At 40.4% G+C, this 19,716-nt stretch overlaps 1 protein-coding gene across 1 annotated transcript; it reads left to right on the forward strand.

Moving 5' to 3' along the window:
- Positions 1-5,775: 5,775 nt before the first annotated feature.
- Positions 5,776-8,137, forward strand: LOC133733002 (probable calcium-transporting ATPase 9, plasma membrane-type). The gene is made up of 3 exons (XM_062160598.1): positions 5,776-6,059; positions 6,989-7,043; positions 7,779-8,137. The coding sequence occupies exons 1-3, from the start codon at positions 5,883-5,885 to the stop codon at positions 8,012-8,014; spliced, it is 468 nt and encodes a 155-aa protein (XP_062016582.1). The 5' UTR covers positions 5,776-5,882; the 3' UTR covers positions 8,015-8,137.
- The last annotated feature ends 11,579 nt before the right edge of the window (positions 8,138-19,716 follow it).

Consider the following 19,716-nt stretch of genomic DNA (forward strand, 5'->3'; position numbering starts at 1 on the left):
AATCGGAGACAAGTGAAATGGGAAAAGAAATGAATCGGTATTGATTCTGGAGGATTGATTCCTAAACTCATCTTTCCCCTTCGTAATCAAATTTCTGAGTATTCAGGAATCGATTCCTGATAAAGAGGTGGGACCTACATCTATTCTGATTCCTTCATGTGTTAGTAAACGCATTAGTTCTTTTATCCGGAATCATTCTGATTCCTTTATGGCCCCGTTTGGTTCGCAGGAATATCAAAATTGGAAAAAGATTTATTTTCCTTTCCAGACGGATATGGAATGGAATATGTTTTGGTATTTCCATGTGAGTGTTTGGAATATTACTAGAAATTAAATTTTGGAATTAGTTTTTCATTTCTATTGTAGTGTTTGGTAAGTCATAAGAATGAAATATGAAATTATAATTTTCAATAATGCCCTCTTACTAATTGTACATACCTCCAATAATATGGAGTATTTACTACATCACCAAGCATAAGTAACACCCACTTTGGGACATCCACAAGGCATGGCAAGGCCCAACCGAGACGTGCATCATGTAGCCCTATGTTCAGGCTACGCGGCGGTATCCGGAAGTCACAAATCCGCCACCGGGAAGCCACCTTCCCGCCCTTGCCAAGATGTCACCACAAAATAGCTTTCTACATGCTTCTAAGCTTTCTATACTAGAATTATGTGAAAACTTATCCCACATCGAAGAATAAGTATAGGAAGGGCATTCCTTCATCTATAAGAGGAATGCCCCCCTCCCACAATTAGGCCATCCCATTCCATTACATACTTTGTAATCTTGTTAAGCCGCAAGGCTCGACACACTAGTATAGCTTTCAAGTGGACGTAGTCTCCCGCTCATGCGGAGGCGAACCACTATACATCTTGTGTCAATCTCTCTCTCTCTCTCTCTCTTTACTTATCGTTAATTAGATCCCCAACGGATCAAAGCATTAACATTGGCGCCGTCTGTGGGAAGCCAACACAATGGCTTCGTCACCTGCCGTGAGCTAAGTCTGCTTAGCGGAACTTGAAGAAATTCCTTCCTTCTTTGAGTTTATGTTTGAATTAATGTTTCTTGGCGGCAACTAGAGCAGAGTGTGCAGAAATTTGCACCTTGCGGGCTGGTCAACACGTGGTCAACGCCCAGCGGAGTTAGTCAACGCCCATCAGGCTTGGTCACACTTTCGGTCAACACTGACCAAGGTTGGTCAACGCCCAACACAAAAAAAAAAAAAAAAAAAAAATTTTCGGCAAATTTGCTCTGGGCACCCAGAAAAATCCTCTGGCCACCCATCTCCATTTTCGGATTTGCAATTCGCGCCCAAAACTTCCTCTCCGCTGGCTCCACCCACCAAGCACCGAGCTCTGGCAGCTCCGAAGCTCCGCCCCGCTGAGCTCCTCCGCCAGCGACTGCAGGTTCCTCAACCACCTCGCTGCAAGCCCACTGCGGGCTCCGCTGCATTTCTCCGCCAGCGTTGGTTGACGGCACAGGCTCCGCCCAACCTTCGGACCGCGAAAATTGCCCACAAACGCTCCGCCCGACTCTCGAGTCTCCGCCGGACTGAGATCTTCCCAAGTGTAGCTCCGAGGACCACTGCTTCCTCCATTTAGGATATTTAGCGTCAGAAGCTCCGCCAGCCTTCCGCCGGCAAAAAGCTTCCGCTGAGCCACCGCCGACCAAGGCTGTCCTCTGGCCATTAGCTTCGCATCCGACCTCCTCCGCTGACCAAGCTTCTGTCAGCGGCTCTGCTCCGCCCACCAGTGGCGCTCCTCAACACCATCAGCGGCACAAGCTCCGCCAAACTTCTGTTCCGCACGTTTCCGCTGAACTCCAGCTTCAGCCTCACACCAAGACCATCTCCGCCCAAGGCCTCCACCGGACTGCTCCTCCGTTTCCGCTGCACTGCCCACAGCATAGCTCGCTGGCAGTCCGCTCCGCCCACAATTCCGCACGTTTCCGCTGCACTGCTCCGCTGCAGCTCCCTCCGCCCAACTTCCAGGCTCCGCCGAACTTCTGTCAGCGGCATCACCACCATTCAGCGGCACTTTTTCGCTCATATCCGTCGGCGGAGAGGCTAAGTTCCGGCAGGCGCCTCCGCTCAGCTTTCCCACCAACCTGCCATCTCTAGCCAAGCAGCAACCAGCGCCGCTAGCAAAACCCCGCTCCGCCAGGCAGGCACCCAGCTATCCTGCAGCCTCCTCCGCTGTGCAGCGACGCATGGATCCTCGGCACCTCAGCCCCGGCCTTCCTCTGCTGCGTTTCTTCTGCCGCTGGCTCTCTCCAGCCCCAACTGCAAAGTTTTGCTGCGAGTCTTGCATCTCATGCAGCTCAGCACCTCCTCTCTGAAACAACCTGGAAAGCAGATAAGTATTCTTCGGTGCAGAGCTAATGCATATATACATATATATGCCTATTATAATTGACAAAGCATATGTATAATATAATATATCCCCATTGCTTGCTACACCTACGTCCTTGACCAAGCACATATATTATCTTATCATTTCTTGCAAAAGTTGGTGACCTACCATATGCCACACATGTGAACATCTGAAAATCCATGTCAGGCATTGACTATCGATAGCTTTATGCTATACATGCATATGCATATATATGTACACATATTTTAATCCCATCTGATATGCATCCTAGTACTCTGATAAATCCATGTCTCCATGTCTCCATCAGACCATGACATGCATATCCAATTGCATTCACATTATGCAGCTATGTGTATATGGCTACATGCTTATAATAATCAAAAGCCTGCAAGATCACATGCTCCGCCCAAAGTTGCTTGTCTCACATATGCTTCTGTCATCCATTAATATGTCCTAGCCATTAGCACACTTTCGACTAGTACTTGGTCATGCGGCAGTGCCTTTTAAATTCCTATGACATATATAATTGTATATGTCTAGCAGCTTTATTCCAAGAATGATCAATGCCTATGTTGTTTGTTCAAACTAGGTCATATACAACTATATATGCAGCGGCACTGGGCATATGTATTGCTCATTCCACACTCTCGTGTCCGCATTTAATTGATGCTTCGCTTTTAATGGCCTTACTCAAGTGCTCCACCATTCTTCTCCGCTCAATGCACTTCACACTCATTTAACACTTCAAAAATGATTACATGAAGCATGCATTTAGTCCATCTAACATGGCCAAATTGCAATTCATCTTCGATTGCTTATACAAATTGCTTACAATTTTGTCAAAATACATATGCAAATTGTTGATGTTGCTTTTAATCATCTATTTTGTTTCAAGGAAATTCAACTATTTCTATGGAGCATTCAACCGCCACTACGAGTTGACGGACATTATCGGCGTACTTTCTCCGCCACAATGCAATGGAGCGCCATGCTCGGCCAACTCCGCTCGCCTCCAAATCGCCATACGATAAGTAAACTACATCTTATCTCTTACGCTCTTGCAATTAGAGCTATTGCTATGTCTATACATGTCTCCATGACCCTTACGCATGCCTACGACATGTTCTTGGCCACTTTACTACTTGTACATACTACTTGTACATGCTTGCTCTATGTGTTTGTCATTTTTTCATGCAAATACATACTGTACACATCCACGGTCTACGACCAAAACCGCCATGCGGTCAGGCAACGCCTCATAATAGCCATTGATCCGGCAGCAAGGGACTAGTTAACACAGCCTACGGCAGCCATTGATCCGGCAGTTAACCCCGACGCTTGGGTACCAAAGATTGGGATCGCTTCCCAACACCCTCTGCTCCGTGCAGCTCCCCCTCAACAAACATGGCTGGGGAGTCGGGGACTCTCTAGCGGGCCTAGCAGGGGCCCACCCATTGAGCTTCCCGCTCATGCCTTCCCGGCAATCCTCGAGCTTCCCGCTCACGCCTTCCCGGCATTCCCACTCTTCACATTCATGTCTACACGACACACCACACGTTAATGGAACATGGAATTCTTCTACCATTTGTCGCTCCCGACAAATTGAATTCTTTTCGCGTTCCATTAATACGAGCGACAACCAAACGCTTACCTTCGCAGCGCTCATACAACTTACATTTATCATATGCAATCCATATGCTCACACGGCCATACGCGCTCTCGAGTTTGTACGTCATAATCGATCGTACTCGGCGCCATTCGCGTGTATACATCAACATGTATCACGCACCTCATACGTTTATATATGCCAACGCATATCCATGCAACTCACATTTGTTGCCCAATGCAACGAGCATTCTACATGTGCCTGTCTTCTTGTCTTTTATTGTACAGGTTAACGAGTCCCTTCTTGCTTACGGAGTTCGGGGACTTGTAGGGGCTCCGTACCGCCCGGTTACTTATGCTTGATGACTTCGTGGTTATAACTCCCCAACCAAGAAACTACTCTTACTTGGGGACTTCGGGGACTTGTACATACCTCCAATAATATGGAGTATTTACTACATCACCAAGCATAAGTAACACCCACTTTGGGACATCCACAAGGCATGGCAAGGCCCAACCGAGACGTGCATCATGTAGCCCTATGTTCAGGCTACGCGGCGGTATCCGGAAGTCACAAATCCGCCACCGGGAAGCCACCTTCCCGCCCTTGCCAAGATGTCACCACAAAATAGCTTTCTACATGCTTCTAAGCTTTCTATACTAGAATTATGTGAAAACTTATCCCACATCGAAGAATAAGTATAGGAAGGGCATTCCTTCATCTATAAGAGGAATGCCCCCCTCCCACAATTAGGCCATCCCATTCCATTACATACTTTGTAATCTTGTTAAGCCGCAAGGCTCGACACACTAGTATAGCTTTCAAGTGGACGTAGTCTCCCGCTCATGCGGAGGCGAACCACTATACATCTTGTGTCAATCTCTCTCTCTCTCTCTTTCTCTTTACTTATCGTTAATTAGATCCCCAACGGATCAAAGCATTAACACTAATTAAAGTACATCAATTTATAAGGAATATTGGTGGGGAATATAAATTTTTAGAGAGATAATTAATAATGTAATTTTGCCTTTGACATTGGGAAATGGAAATAGAATACCACCTCTGACTAGGTAATTCTATTCAGGCTTTATGAGGAAGTCAATTTCCAGTCAAATGTTATTTTTTATTTCCTTTCCAATATTTAATTACAACCAAACGGCACGTCTGAATGGAAAATGAAATTAATTCCCATTCCATACCATGATTTCCTGCCATCCAAACGGGGCTTATGTGTTAATAAACGCAGGAATGCTTTTACCCCGTAATCATTCATTCCCATTCCAAGTAAGTAAACGTGCCATAAAAGTTTCTTGAAGTCAGTTGATAATTATCTGGTTGATGATGAAAATTTCCTCTACCCATAATCCAAATATGATTGATGATACTAATCAGTAATCACAATGAGTACGAAGAAGAGGAGGACATTTTCTTCTGCAATACACGCCTCTCTCAATTACATTGACAATCATTAGCCAAAAACAAAATCTAAGCATCGAGGACGCGGGTGAGCAAATCTCCCAACATGCAAATGCAAGAGGGACAATGAAGAAACAAAGGGAAAAAAAAAAAAAAAAATCAAATTGAGAAACTGATGCAAGATTGAATTTTTCAGAGAAAAAGGAGAGAAGAGGCGACTAAGGAAATTGACGGAGACGTTAGTCTTGGGAATCTAATTTTGGGTGTTTAATAGTCAGATGATGATGTGGACAATTATTAACCGTCAGATTTTGCATCAACCGATGAAAGCGAAAGTCATGAATAACCAAAAAGGCTAGCCAAGGAGAGAATTCTAATCCTACCGTCAGTACGTCTCTATAGATCTATATGAAAATAAAAGGAGCGACTCACAACTTCCTGTTGGTTTGACTCGTTTGGCTTCGCCTCCGAGCCAAAGATCCCAATGGAGAACTACTTGCACGAGAACTTCGACGTCCAGCGGAAGAACCTCTCGCCGGAGGCCTCAAGCAATTGGAGGAAAGCTGTCAGCCGCGTCGTCAAGAACCCTGCCAGGAGGTTCCGACATGTCCCCGATCCTGCCAAGCGCGCCGAGGCTGAGAAGAAGAAGAAGCAAACCCAGGTCCGTCCAACCTTCAATTTCTTATTATGCATTTTTTTTCATCTTAATTTCTTTCTTCTATTGCGATTAAACGGAGCGTTTTACATCTAGAGGTCAGAAGTGTTTGTGCATCCTCTAAACGGAGCGTTTTAGATCTAGAGGTGTTTGCGATTTAAACAGAAATAATTTTCAGCATTTAGTTTTATTTATTTATTTATTTATTTTTTAGAATAAGCATTTAGTTTGATTTTATTACGGTACGAAGTAAAATTGAGGATTATTAGGCTGAGATTCTCAAACTCTGATTCTCAAGACTGTCAATCTCCCAACTAGGGGTGGGTATATGTCGGGTAGGTTCCGTTCCGAGCCCGTATTGATCGGTTGGCCCAATATTGAAACCGAATATCGAATAGTATTGCGTTGGTTCAAAAAAATCGGACCGAAATACTGAGTTGGTCTTGTTCAGTTTTGATTAGTATTTGTGCCCAAATAATTCATTCTTAGGCCCCAGTTAATTCATTTTTCAAGCCCAAATTTGCTGTTTTGATCACTTTGGAAGAAATCGCAAATCTAGTTTCGCAAACAATTTTGCAAATATATCAAAAACATATCAACCTTGAAAGATCAAACCTCCTTACTTAGATAATTTAGTAATTAGCATGGCAAAGTAATTTTAATTAATTAATTTTAAATTTTAAGTTCTCAAATATCAATTTATATTTATTTTGTTCAATAATAACTTAATAAGTGTAAATACAAAAAATCATGCTTGTATAATACAGAATTATTTTTAAACGGGAATCATAGATGGTTAACCTGACGAAAATTTTGTAAAATCACAATCCTACCTAATTTGTTGAGGATTTATTTTTCCTGTTGATTTGCATTTCTGATATATATATTTTTTTTCTGATATATTCTTCTTATTTGTTCTTGGGTTGAAATCTCAGGAGAAGATTAGAGTGGCACTGTATCCTCAAAAAGCTGCATTGATGTTTATAGAGGGTGAGAACCTTAACCTACTTGATCTTTAAGCTGGTTTAGTGGTTTGCTAATATAATTAATATTGGTTATTGACAGAAAAAATATATGTAATTGGTATGGTTTAATATACAAATTTCAGTTTAGATATCTCATTGTTGTATATCTATCTCAAACGGCAAAATAAATAAATAAATAAATGAAATGAAGCTACAATTTTCATTTTAGATATTTTATAGGGAAAGAAGAGATGATTTTTAGATGAAGCTACTATAGAACACGTTTTGTCCTCTTTGGCCACTAAAGTTCCTTGAGTGCTCAAATGCTCATGATGAAGAGGCAAAAACAGAGATGTTAAAGGAGAGATAGAGAGATGGAAAAAAAAAAAATGCAAAGAGACAGAAACACTTTTGGAAAAAAGGTTTAGTTTAACAATTCTTAGTAGAAAATATGAAAGCTGATCGATAAAAATAATGTGATGTATCAAAATCGTACTTTATAAAGTTGAAGTATCTAAGTATATGTCATTTACAGTTAAGAGTACCGTTTATAACTTAAATCCATCGCTTATATACATGTGCTCTTATTAGCGTCTTTTGCAGCTTCACAAACTTAGGTGAACTTAATATTAGTCCTTCTAATTCAATTTGATGATTGAAGCATTAAAAAAAAAAAGTAAGAAAAGAATATTTGCTAATATCCTTATATAATATATTTGTTATATCGAATAAGATCCACCTCGTATTTTATTTGATCCAGCTGGGGGTGGGAGACATGAAACTGTGTATAGGAGGGGCCCTGGATGCAGATCAAAATGTCCTCAAGTTACCATAGTTGGCCGCCGTGATGTGAGAAAGCTGAAAAATCGTGATGGTGTTGAGGGTATTGCACGAATCGATGGCAGTGATAAGATGAAGTTTTGCACTGTATATCTTATGAATCGTAAACTTATCATGTACATTTTGGTCGTGGTTTTCTTTTTATGGTGTTTTTGATATGGCTGTAATTTTAAGAAAGACACATAAAGTCCATTGGAGAGACACATAAGTTTCTCTAAGATGCGTATTTGTTCACAATCATTAGGGGTAATGCAAAGGAACTCTTTTCCATTCTCTACATGCGATTTTGCATGGAATCCGTTGACTAGCTCAATAGGGTTCAATTTGCCTAAGAGCATTCAGAGTTTTTGTGATAGTAATTAAGGTGCCATTTGGCAATGGGAATTTGGGTCATTCCATGTCATTGAACTAATCTTGATGGCCCATCCGTCATAGTCATAAAGTAATATGCTCAGAATTAAAATTGAGTCATAATGAAAAGAACTCGAAATTTTATTCATAAGCTAATGGAGTACATCATTGTTTCTTAACCATTAAGAGAATCTAATCAAAATACTAGCTAATGCAAAACAATGGTAGTCGTTCGACTTATTTCAGTAACTCCAAAATAAATATGATCGGGTGAGTAGAGAGATGTCGGTGGAGCAAAGCTCGCTCAAGTACCACTTATCTCAAAATCTTCCTAGACATCATACTCACTTTGGATGAGCCTAGTTGAAGAAAAACTAAACCAGTGGCAATTGCCTATTACATCTTGGAAAATAAAGACTTTATTCGAAATCACCAGTCTTTTGATCTTGGTTGGATTTGAAGTCTTTAACCCTTAGTTCGAGATCTCCTTCTTGATTTTCTTGTTCCATATAGTGAGCTTCTCTTGCTTCACAATACGCTTTGTAGGCGGTGACAATATTTTCACGAGCTCTACAAATGTGTGCCCAATGACCAGATGCTCCACATCGAGAACATACATCTCTGTGCTCAGACTCCTATGATTGAGGCACTTTGAAAGCATCATTAGGATGACTCTTAGTGTTGGTGGCGCCACCAACATGGCCAGAGATTCCACGTTGATCTTTTCGGTTCCGTGTCCGCCTATTTGGCGGTTACTGATACAGGAACTCAGCTCTCTAAGAGATGAGTTTTTGTTAGATTCTGCTCGCCACTCCAAGGAATCTACCAAGAAGATAAGAGCAAAACTCGCCACTCTAGGAATCCACCTAAGAGATAAGAGTTTGAATACAAATGGGAAGAACTTCTTCTCCAATTTGAATATTATTTCTAATAAAAGTCAAGTCTCCTTACAATTGAAAGGAGAACTGTCTTTTATAGCATGAGAGAAGGAAAACAGAAGGACTAATTATTCAAACTAGAAACTAAAGATAGCTATATTTAGCTATTGACTGCAGCTTCACCAAGGTTCCTTAATTCCAAGGTCTGGGAACTCCATATCTGAATTAAATGTTCCTTGGAACTCAGTTCTTTCAATCAATGCTGCTAATCCTCTATGATGTCCAGATTCAAAGTCTTCCTTGTTATCAGAGAGACTCCTCGAAATGCCAAATGATTAAATGGAGGTACCCCCCCTATGCACTACATCATACTCCGCGGGTGAGAAAGAACTCGTCCACGAGTTCGTATGGTTGAGATCAAATTCATCCAAGAGCTCATAATGTCGCCATCCTATCTTCTTGCTTCTCTTTGTTTCCTTCGTCAAGTTGACAAGTAACATCTCGGCACAATAGGCAAATAGTTCAATCCTTTCAAGAAACTCTTGAGATGCATAAATATTATTGGAGAATGCGTTGAGCTCCAAAACTCTCAATAACTCTTTCTTTGCATTCAAATTGTTGTTGATGGAAGCTTGTATAAAATCACCCCAAAAAGGATCATGATATTGAAATTCAAATATAGTAGAGCATTGTGATGCATGTGAAAACCCAAATTTAGTTTCTAAATCTTCACCGCCATCCTCACAAACCAATAATGCACAATGATTCTTACCTCGATCATTGGATAAAAGTTTCTCATCCAAACTACTAGTTGGTGTATATAAATTTTCCAGGCATGCAAGAACTTTTTTTGAAAAACCGAACTCACTATCTCTGTTTTGGCATGAATAATCCAAATTGTTGTCATGAAGAGATTCACCAACTTTCTCTTTTGTTGGGTTAAAATCTTCAAGATCGAGATATTCATCATAGATGGGTGGTGAAGTCCAATCATTTTCAATGTGATCCTCATGCTCAATTTCTAACTCAAAAGGAAACAAATCACTTACCTTCATGTTTGAATCCCCATTGAATTCAATAGGTTCTTTGACCTCCAAATCAAACTCTTCAATGTCCTCAAGTTTGTATGCCTTTGTACAAGTGCCTCTTGCAACTTCAAGCCAATCTTGGAATCTTGGTATTCCAATCTTCCACAAGCGATTCTTGGACCTTTGAGATGAATGACATCGATGCTTCAATTGCCTCTCCCGCTCGGTCTCATGATAAGAAAACCCGCTTCTTGACCCACCATGCTTCCTACGAGCTTCTTGGCGTTCAATTAGCAAGGAAAGTTTCTCAACTTGTCTTCGAAGTTCAACTATTTCAACATCACGAAGGTCTCTTTCCCGAGTCGGAGACACTTCACCACATCCCCCACGTCAGCCTCGTCCACGACCAGCCATCACGAAAGGGTGCTGTAGGTTTTGCTCTGATACCAAAACTGATACAGGAAAATCACAGCGGAAGAACTCAGCTCTCTAAGAGATGAGTTTTTGTTAGATTCTGCTCGCCACTCCAAAGAATCCACCAAGAAAATAAGAGCAAAACTCGCCACTCTAGGAATCCACCTAAGAGATAAGAGTTTGAATACAAATTGGAAGAACTTCTTCTCCAATTTGAATATTATTTCTGATAAAAGTCAAGTCTCCTTACAATTGAAAAGAGAACTGTCTTTTATAGCATGAGAGAAGGAAAACAGAAAGACTAATTATTCAAACTAGAAACTAAAGATAGCTATATTTAGCTATTGATTGCAGCTTCACCAAGGTTCCTTAATTCCAAGGTCTGGGAACTCCATATCTGAATTAAATGTTCCTTGGAACTCAGTTCTTTCAATCAATGCTGCTAATCCTCTGTGATGTCTAGATTCAAAGTCTTCCTCGTTATCAGAGAGACTCCTCGAAATGCCAAATGATTAAATGGAGTTACCCCCCCTATGCACTACATCATTTACCTTCCCAAGTAGAGCGATTATATAGACAAGAACGTCCAGAAGTATCCCTAGGATTGGGGTTTCACTCTTGGCACCCTCCCTTTGCGGCACGACTATAATTGGACTATGGAATAAGTTCTATTCCCATGGGTTTCGAATTATAGTTCTGCACAAGGATGTTGTCATGCTTTTCAGCAACATTCATGGCTCCAATGAGCTCATGAAACCTTGTGATCCGTTCTGCAGTAATATCGATTTAATAGTTATTAGCAACCATCAAAGCAGAGACAGGGAAGGTAGAGAGAGTGCTCTCAATCAACATCACATTTGTGATCTCTTTAACACAGAATTTCATTAAGGATTTGATGCGAAGTGCTTCTGAGTTAGAGAGATTTTGGAGAAGATGAAGTGTCTTCTCTATAAATTGGTAACTGGTATATTGCTCGATTTGCTCCATGATTAATCAGACTTGGGAGTTGTGAATTGAGAGGAAGAAGAGAAGAATTAGAAGATGAAGAATCTGCCGAAGAGAAGAGACTAAGAGAGATGCGTGACTTTAGAGATTTAGGTTTTTTTTTCTCCATCAACTGCCTCAAAATTTGGGCCCTGGGCCATCGCCCTGCCTGCCCTGGGCTAGAGCTGGACCTGGCATTTGCAAACTATTTAAACCTCTTATTTGGTTGTAGTAGTCGTTTTTTCCTGAATATCAATAAAATTAAGAACTTTCTCTCAACTAGCTCTATCAACTCGGCCATTTCGTAGGAATCAACGAGGCATAGGCACTCTAAATCCTTAGCTATTCTCACCTTGAGAATCAACAAGGTTTAGATTTTATCTCGTTTTCTTTATTCATCATATTGGTTTTGTTTTGGTGACATGCATAATTGGAAGTTGGGGTTTGAGGCTGTGAGTCAATTCCCATTACGGGCTGCATCACTTTCTGATATTAATAATCTTCAAATATGGACTTCATACCAGTATATAATATATACCACGCAATACATTTGTGTGTGTGGGAGAAACTTCGGATTTCATAGCATATGCATATCACAGTTGTTTGAACTTTTCTTCAGCTACTTATAGCCAACAACTTGAGGCAGCAGCATTGATATTTGTACTTAGAAAAATAGGCCCGAAATCCTTTGTAATATAAATATCATGCACCTCGCGATCGAGGTTATATATATATTTATAGACTATAGAGAGACTATAGAGTCTACAATATACATTTTGTTTTGATTAGAATTAACATCTCTGTCTGTTGTGGTTTTAAGTTATAGTTTAGAATTGTTGGTAACGATTAATGGGAAGCCATGTGCCACACAACCTTTCTAGTAGGCATCTTTGATACTATATTTGCCTAACCAACAATATATTCCATCTGTTTTATTCGCCAACCTCCTAATGAAACATCCTAAACTCAATTCAATGACAACGAGCTATTTCACTAGCTAGCTATAGCTTCTTCTAAATCCCAAGTTGCTGCAGAGCGCAATTACTGTGTAATCTAATTGAACCTAGTAATGCGTGATGATATGGACAGAAGAGAGAAGAAAACCGTTTGGTCGTCGGCAAAAATTACATAAATTTGTTTGAGATCGCTTCGGTTTTGCATTTTCTCTTTCTTATTGCTTCATAGTTGAATTTGCTGCTTGCCAATTCATCGAAAGTTTGAAACAAACAGAAGTGTTTCAAGCAATACCAAATGAGATCGGTATAATACCTGCTTCTCAATTAACTTTCAATAGCAAATTGAAGAAGTCGGCAAACGCCGCAAAGAGACGGAAAATACTTATGAATTTAACTTTGGGGTACAATTGGATGCAATAACAAATAGTACTATTCTTCTTGATTAAGGAGAGAACTCAAAGTTATCAATACCTAGATCGATCGTGTTTATCATTATGATTCTATAATTGTGTACATTACCAAAACCTGCACATCAATGGTTTCCAGAAATTTATTCTTCAACTATTTATGGATGAGTTTCCATGGAAGCACAGAGACATAGAGAAATAGCAAACGCAGCAGTGATGCACGGGAGAAACCATCACGTCAAAGCCCCTTGGGGTTTTTTTTTTTTTAGTTAACGGCAAGTTAGACATTGTTTAGACTAAAATCTCAATCTGTGATGTGTCTAATCTTATGACCGTTAGATTATGTAGAGCGTTCAGATTTTATGAAATTGAAGTAAATTCACGCACTCCTCACTTTAGAGGAGCCGGATCCATTTTATATATATTTTGCCCTAATACCCAAGTAAGTATTTTATTTATTTATTTTTAGGACAATTTTGCCCTCTCCTTCTTTGTCACTTAGAGAGAGAAGTCATCGGAGACCTTGTCGGACTCCGGTGACCGGCGGCCGGCCGCGGTCTCCGGTGACTGGAATCCAGCAACTGGTGACTGGAATCCGGCCATCGGACCGGTAATCGGATTCCCGCGTCCGATTTATTGCCCCTTAGTAATACTCAATAATCATATTATTGCCCCCCAATAAACATATTATTGCCCCCAATACTCTTTTTATTGCCTGCCAATAGTCATATTATTGCCCCCAATAATCATATTATTACCCTCCAATAATCATATTATTGTCCTCTAGTGAATTGCATAAACTCCCAAAACCAAAATGAATACACTACAGACACAATTGATCAATTTATATGTTCAATTCTACATGTTCACTTTGTTTTTTCCTTCCCCATTCTCGGAGCTCACAGTATACCAAAAAAAAAAAAATTGGCCACCCAGAAAATGTTCTGGGCACCAAATCGGACCCCCGCCCGGGACTTGCTCTCTACCAATCCTTCCAACTGCCACCTCCTCCTCGTCGTCGGCAACTGCCAGGGCCGCATCGCCCTCCTTGACCTCCGCCACAAGTCCCCGTCCTCTGGTTCGATGCCGACACCACCAACAACTCCAGCCTCGCCGTCCAGGCCCTTTGCTCGGTCCAGGCCCGACTCGAATCCTTACTTTCTCTCCGCCATCTCCGGACTCTCCTTCCTCTCCGTCTACGACCCCAATGCGTTGTCCAATCCAATTACGAGATCGAGAAGTCGCCGAGTTTGTTGCACGAGACTAGAACGACGACGGCGATGAAGCCGTAGATGATGGAGGCCTAGGGCTCGACGATGGAGTAGGCGGTGGTGAGAAATACCCATTGGTAGCCGGCGGTGATAGAAGCTACGAGGCCTAGGGCTCGACGACGGTGGTCTGGGTGAGGAGGCGGGTGTGTGTGAGAGAGAGAGAAAGAGAGAGAGAGAGAGATGAGTGTAATTTATTAATTAAAATGAGGTCAAAACTGTCAATAAATGTTAGATTGGGTAAATGGGAGTAAAAAACCCTTAGTGGAGTAAGTGAGCAATTTTTAGACTCAAATTGGGTAAGTGGTCACGGCCCCAAGATTATTGATAAGAAATGAATGATATATAGATACATTAGCTAATTTCAAACAAAGACGTTAGAAGAGAAGTAGCTAAACACATTCCCCTTTCAAAAGATTACCATTAAGTATGTCGATCAATATATCAATACAATAATTCCAGTAGTAGTAGACTTAGGGGGTGTATTCATTTAAGAGTCTACAAGATTTTTTTGTATTTTGAAAGTCTATGGGTATTCAATTGAGATTTTAAACAATCCTATAAAATCTTGATGTATTCAATTAAGATTTAGAATTATCCATTCAAATCTGCAGATATTCAAAAGTATACGCATTTTTAACGATTTCATTAAATGCTGGATTTTGGAGGATTTTATAGTACTTTTTATACATATCAAAACTCAAAAGAGTTTTTCTATTGGAACCTCCAAATTTACTCACTTGACCTCCTTGCTTTTTACACCTCCTATCAAATTTTCAAATACTAAATTTACTCACTAAACCTCACTCAAGTTCCTGAAATAACCTCACTCATATAATTTGCAAACAAACTATTAATTACATATTCATTCCTTAACCAGATTACATAAATCTCTTATCTAATAAAAAAGAAACTCAAACACAAGGTATTGGGCTTTAAAACTTAATTTCTAATAAAAAAGAATTGTTTTTTTTTACTTATTATTTTTCTCTCTTGTAGATGTGCAAAAAAAAAAATGAAGAGTAATTTTTCTTAATGTTTAATTATTTTCTCTATTTTTTGTACCTCATGATTAATTATTTAATTGTTTTTTAGATTTTTTTTTACTGCTAGTTTTTTTTTTTTTTTGGTAAATATAATGAATAGACTGGGATTTAGGTCATAAAATGACTCACCAATATGCGTTCAACATATATGATGATAGGAATTTTTATGTCACATGATCTTGATTATAGTTTTAATTCTTATTAAATATATATAAATGTTTTAATGAGTTTGTAGTGAAATTGGAAAATGAAAATAGATAAGGAAAATAGTAAAGAATGCAATATAATATTATTGAATTGGAAAGTCTAGAGAAATTAAATATAATATTTTTTTGGTATAATTATTGTCCTTAATAGTCATTTTATAAGAGGTTATATATGTCATTTAATAATTCATAATAAAGTGAGGTCAACTGAGCAGATTTGGGGGTCCCAATAGAAACACTCAACTCAAAAACAATCCAACCACTTCCCAAGAGATTTTGATGGATTCTTTTTTGCTCAAAAAATGAAGAAGCTCTTCACCAATAAAAAAATAAAATAAAATAAAAAGCAGCTCTCGATAGGTGACACTCATCCATTTTGCCTATCTTCCCACTATCATCCTCTGCCTCTGCTTTCATCTAATATTTTATTTTATTTTATTATTTTATTTTATTTATTATTTTTTTATCACTATAGCTCTGAAAGTCTTAATCCTTCGAGCTAATTAAGCTTACTTTCAATGGTATTGTTAAGATGATACATACACACATGTTTCTTTTGTAAATTAGATATGAAATAAATTATGTCATTAGTTTACTACTTTATTTTTTCTGTAACATTTTGGCTGATTAGTTTTCTCTTATCATTCATGTATCATTCATTATACACAACATAAATATATATATATATATATATACACACACTTTTTTGTCATTGATATAGCATTATAGTTGGATCCACACCATTGCTTTGAAAGAAGGAAAAAAAAAATTAACCTACCAAAAATATCATATGGACTTGTAAAATCTAAACAAATACCAATAAATCAATCTATTAGAATCAACCACTAGGGATAGTGGGGTGGTAGAAGGTCCCAGTCTGGAACCCCCAGGTCTGGATTTCGAATCCCCATGAGGCCTGGTGGTCAGCTAATGGGTGCTTATTGCCCCGTGGCGTTAGGAATGGATTAGTCCGGCTCTGCTGGGATACCACCCGAAGGGTGTGTGTGTTGCTAACTTTCTAACGCTAACCTCCCCCAATAAAAAAAAAAAATCAATGTATTAGAATCAATCAGAGTCATATAGAATTTAAACAATCCGTGGATTAAGTAAATCCATGGATTATAAAAACTCAAACAAAATCTTTTAAAATCTGAATTGAATACACCCCCCTTAATCTCCTCTTGTAGACAACTACATACATATAGGAGAATATTTCCCACAACTGCGTAGAGTTGATCTACCTCTCTTAAATTAACTCACCCCTTATTTAATATGTTAAAGTAAATCATACATAAACCATCTCCATATAAAACCCTAATTGTCAACCATTTAACCAGCTGCTGCCATGTGTAGAGTAGCAGATGTTGTTGATTGAGCATGATCGATGATGTCAATTAAGCAGCCTAGGGCAAGAATCAAGTGATGTGAGTACGTTATTTCGTGACTGAATTATCTGTTAGGGTTTTTGGAACAAGTCAGCTAGTAAGTTAGCTGCTAGCATGGAGACCACGATCGGTAGGGGTGGCAGGGCGGTTGGATTTGAACATGAAGGTTAAAAGAGGTCGAGCAAGCCACTTTAGACTCACCTCACCCACCAACCACACGTACACTATCAAACTGCAGCCATGCATACACAAAAGTTGATGATAACTTCAATTTGAACTCTGAGTCCCTAACTATATGTATAGGTTTTCAAATTCGTTAAAAAGAAGAGCTTCTCTCTAGTTTTGTATCATGAATGACGTCATAGCTAACTGAGGTCGGCTAGCTTAAACTTGAGCTTGATCGATCAAGTACTAATACAAGTAGAAATGTTTAAACGACCTAAAAATTTAAAATTCTCAAGAAGAAATTGGCAGGGGAGGAGGCTGCGTGTTAGGGGCTGCACTTGTAATGGCGCAAGCAACCTTGTCCAGGGTCATTAGTCAAGCCTTTGGTTGGTTTGCTTGTGTGCTAGGGATGTTTTGGTAATTTACAAATTATGTAATTTATTTTATTTAGCATTTAGTCTCGGCCTTTTTCATGTTTCCTCCTGCCTTGTTCATGTAAGTCCGATATGCTCTTTGGGGGAGGGGTTCCTAGTCGGCATAGTTTGGACTACGGAACTAGTATAGGTAAGCACATGTACTTTTGCCTCTCTTGCCGTCTTACCATCAATAAAAGAGGAATTATTCAATCATCTGTGTTCCGTGAGATTGCTCTTTGATCTTTCCTTTCGATTATTCATTGTTCTTCGTGGTTGCCCAACATTTATATAATTGTGTTCTTGCTTGTCGCTAGCACTATTTTAATATTGTGTGGCTTTCATTGTTCCTTGCAAGGTACTCACTTGGCTAACTTTCTTGCTAGCAAGTGCCGCACGGTTCGCTTTGCGCATTGCAAAGTTCAGCCCGTGACAGTTGGTATCAGAGCCAACTAGGCTCAAGAAGCTCACTACGATGACAGGCAAAATGACAAACCAGCAAAGATTCGATTGGTATGACCAACAACTCGGAGAACTTGTAGGGGTGCCCGACAGGTTGATTGATATCACTAATGTGTTGGACGGCATTGACCTAGATGGGTTGGCGGCGCGAATGATAGAGGTGGAGAGCCTAAAGGACCGAGTTGTGGCCCTTGAAAAATGTAAAGCTCGAGGAAGCGGAAGGGAGAGAAATGAGGAAGAAACTCCCGTTCCGAACGAGCAAATGGGGGCAATGAGTGATGCCCTTGATACACTTCAGGTGACAGTGGACAATATGGCAGAAGATGTCTGAGCCACCATTGATGCTTCCAAGAATGAGCTAATGGAGATGAATACTAAGCTCAACCTGACCATCCGTGCGATGGGAAACCAACCTATGACGGACTACAAGAAGGTAAAGATACCGAAACCTCAAGCTTTTGGAGGGGCGCGAGATGCTAAGGAGCTTGAGAATTACTTATTTGATATGGAGCAATACTTCTGAGCAGTGAAGCCAGACTTGGAAGAGGTGAAGGTGAACATGGCGACAATGTATTTTTCGGGAGATGCCAAACTATGGTGGAGAACCAAATATAATGACATCCCAAGAGGAGTGTGCACCGTTGACACTTGGGAAGATCTTAAGAATGAGCTCAAAGCCTAATTCTTCCCCGAGAATGTAGAATACATTGCCAGACGACAACTAAGGGAGCTTAAGCACACCAACAACATCAGAGACTTTATGAACAAGTTCTCTGTGCTCATGCTTGACATCCCGGATCGGTTGTTCTATTTCCTTGAAGGCTTAAAGCCATAGGCGAGGACAGAATTTCAGAGGCAGAGGGTCCAAGATTTGGCCTCCGCACAGGCTGCTGCTGAAAGGTTGACGGACTACACATTCGAAGAGAACTTTACTAAGAAGACTCAGCCGTTTTCGAATGCAAATGTCAATTGAAATATAAGGCCTGGACCGAGTAGAAGTGGGGGAGCGGAGTCCAAATTTTCCAACTCAGGAGGAGGGGACAGGAGAATAGTGAATGCGAGGGACACGGCAACGTCCAAGCCTGCTGCCTCGATAGGGGTCTTCACCCCTCGACCTTTTAATCCCTCAGGCTATGCTCCAAAGCCACTAGCATGCTTCTTATGTAGAGGACCTCATAGAGTGAATGAATGCCCTCATAAGACTGCCATGTCTGCTCTACAAGCCCATATTCAATCGAAAGAAATGGAGGATCAGCAAGAGCCAGAGGAGGAACCTGGTCACATGGGAGCTTTAAGATTCTTGGGTGCGGTGGAGAAGCAACCCCATTCACCTAAGAAGTTCCAGGCTAAAGGCTTGATGTTCATAGATGGTAGCATTAATGGGAAAATAGCCAAGAGCGTAATGGTTGACACAGGGGCCACTCACAACTTTGTGTCAGAAACTGAAGCACGGAGGTTGGGGCTGAAGTTGGAGAAGGATGTTGGCCGCATGAAAGCTGTGAACTCTAAGGCCTCACCCACAACTGGACTATCTCGAGGGGTATCACTCAAGTTGGGTCACTGGCAAGGGAAGACCGACCTCGTAGTTGTTTAGATGGATGACTTTGATGTCATATTGGGGATGGAGTTCTTGTTGGCGAACAAAGCTATTCCCATTCCTAGTGCCCAACACTTGCTCATTATGGGAGAAAGGCCGTGTGTGGTTCCAGCAAGAATCGAATAACCAAGTGAACCCCGTCTCTTGTCTGCCCTCCAGTTCAAGAAAGGTGTGAAGCGTCATAAGCCTACCTATGTAGCAGTTCCCCTGATAAGGGATGAGATTAAAGGAGAAGTGATTCCGAAGGAGATCGAGGGGGTATTGGCGAGCTATGTAGATGTGATGCCTCCCGAACTTC

The sequence above is a fragment of the Rosa rugosa genome, chromosome 2 (genome assembly GCF_958449725.1).
Source record: "Rosa rugosa chromosome 2, drRosRugo1.1, whole genome shotgun sequence".
NCBI lineage: Eukaryota > Viridiplantae > Streptophyta > Magnoliopsida > Rosales > Rosaceae > Rosa > Rosa rugosa.